General features: G+C 37.6%; 1 protein-coding gene across 1 annotated transcript in view; it reads right to left on the reverse strand.

Annotated features, from left to right (window-relative positions):
- LOC105990062 (absent in melanoma 1 protein-like) overlaps positions 1–2,337 on the reverse strand; it is a 59,006-nt gene that overhangs the window by 16,302 nt on the left and 40,367 nt on the right. The window contains exons 12-14 of the mRNA XM_013022375.1: positions 1,889–2,015; positions 1,672–1,704; positions 154–266 (exon numbers count right to left, since the gene is read on the reverse strand). Of these exons, the coding sequence (XP_012877829.1) occupies positions 154–266; positions 1,672–1,704; positions 1,889–2,015 (273 nt within the window). The remainder of the gene's footprint in view (positions 1–153; positions 267–1,671; positions 1,705–1,888; positions 2,016–2,337) is intronic.

Genomic DNA, 2,337 nt, shown 5'->3' on the forward strand with positions numbered 1-2,337 from the left:
CACACACACACACACACACACACACACACGGCGGAGTAGCTTGGCTTCATGTGGTGCCATGCCCCTAGCAGGTGTTACCAAGTACTTGTTGATGTGTGAACTCTACCCCCTTTACTCCTGCAATCTGGCTCTGACACACCACTGTTTGCTTACCTGCCTCCCAAAATTCTGCAAGACTTAGTTGAAAATGAATCATCAATTTGACTTGTAGTCTCTTCAAAACTTTGACTTTGACCTTGAAACTGTGGTTCTGAAAACAAGTGAACCTTTGAAAAAGTAAGCAGAAACACACAAAATTATTCTCTGAAACATGCCAAAACTCAACTTTTGAAATGATAACCCAAACCTGACATGCTAATTCTTGTTACAATAAGCAGGTGTGAATTTTATATATCCTTTAAGTTTTTACTTCATCATTAATGATCAATTAGAAACATGGTGGCTGAGCCATGTAAGGAGATTTAGTTGAGACCTCAAAGGAAACCCAACAATAGAGGTGACTTTCTATAGCACACCCTGTTGTTAACTGTGAGGCGTTACGAAGCTTTCTTGTGGCCAAAACTAATTGTTCATCAGGTCTAACATGAATAATAAACTGTATTTTGGAACCTTGTAATATAGTTTTCTTTCCTCTCCATGGAAGATACTTGCTGATTTATCAAAATCATATACAGGCCAATAAAGGCAGCTATGCTGATATTTGTGCCTTTATAATTATGGCTGTCTGAACACTTCCATTAAAAAAATCTACCTAACAAATGGAATACTCCAGATGATTTCAGAGTCAGCAACCAAAAGGCTTGCGTGAGACTATATAAAATGTCTGTCTAATGCAGACACAGCAAATCTGAAAACTAATGCTACTATTTATCATAATTATGTCATTGCTTGGAATTTCTTAGTATACTAATGTAAACTCTGATTCAATGTTCTGATATAAAGTTTTGCTTTATATACAGTACTTGTATATACCTTATATACAGTACTTGGGTTAATGTTATCAATTAAGAATTAGAGCTTAATTTATCTTAATTTTATTTATTTATTTTTTTGGGTCCAGTTGTAGGGCCTGAACTCTGGGCCTGGGTGCTGTCCCTCAGCTCTTCAGTTCAAGGCTAGTGCTCTACCACTTGAGCCATAGTGCTACTTCCGGCTTTTTTCTTATGTGGTGCTGAGGAATCGAACCCAGGGCCTCAGGTATGCAAGGCAAGCGCTCTACCACTGAGCCACCTTCCCAGCCCAATTTATCTTATTTTTTAAATTCAATTATGTTTTGGAACATAAAAATGGGTAAAACTAACAACTAAAATGTCCCAAATAATTGATACTTTACACATATGTGAATTCAGTTTTTTTAACAGGAGGCCCTAGATTATAAAATGCTGATTCTTATTTTTATTTATTTATTTTTGTTGTTGTTGTTGGTTATGGGACTTGAACTCAGGGCCTGGGCTGGGTCCCTGAGCTTTTTGCTCAAGGCTAGCATGCTACCACTTTGAGCCACAATGCCACTTCCAGTTTTCTAGTGGTTAATTGGAGAAAAGAGTCTCATGGTCTTTGCTGCCCAGTCTGGCTTTGAACCATGGACTCTCAGATCTCAGCTTCTTCAGTAGCAATGATTACAGATGTGAGTTACTGGCAGTGAGCTTACAGATTCCTTTTAAAAATTACCTGATTTCGTCTCCGTGGGCCAGCAAAAGAATCCTAAAATTAAAGAAAACAAAATGAATAGGGTATGTTGAAAAGTTTTTCTTCCATATCATTAGTAAGTTCTGCTAAGGATCACTTCAGAATATTTTCTGTAGCAATCAAGATTACATGAACCAGAAACACATAAAGGAAATCCTGGTTTCACTGTAGTATTCTCATATGAAAATTAACTCCTTACCAAACATATGGGCTGGACAGAAGAGATCTTACAATTTTTTCCTCCCCAGTCCTCAAAACTGGTGTAAAGACCTTTATCCAGAACATACTGCTCTCCTGTGAAGTCAGGATTTTCATATGCTACCCATCTAAAGAAACACAAACACTAGTTATGGCTCATATTTTACACATAACACCTATCACATCTGGCTGATGTGTATATATTTCATACAGAAATATCCATCCATTTACTAGTCAATACCATAATTTTCTGGCCTTGTTAACTATTAGGAACAGGCTGGATTTGTCTATATGATAAATCAAGGTGAAAACGAGAAAAAGTATATTTTGCTTTAAACGCTTTATTTGTGGTTGGTTTTTTTTTTTTTTTTTTGGGTCCAGTCGTGGAGCCTGAACTCTGGGCCTGGGCGCTGTCCCTCAGCTCTTCAGCTCAAGGCTAGCGCTCTACCA

The sequence above is a fragment of the Dipodomys ordii genome, unplaced genomic scaffold (assembly GCF_000151885.1).
Source record: "Dipodomys ordii isolate 6190 unplaced genomic scaffold, Dord_2.0 Scaffold62, whole genome shotgun sequence".
Classification (NCBI taxonomy): domain Eukaryota; kingdom Metazoa; phylum Chordata; class Mammalia; order Rodentia; family Heteromyidae; genus Dipodomys; species Dipodomys ordii.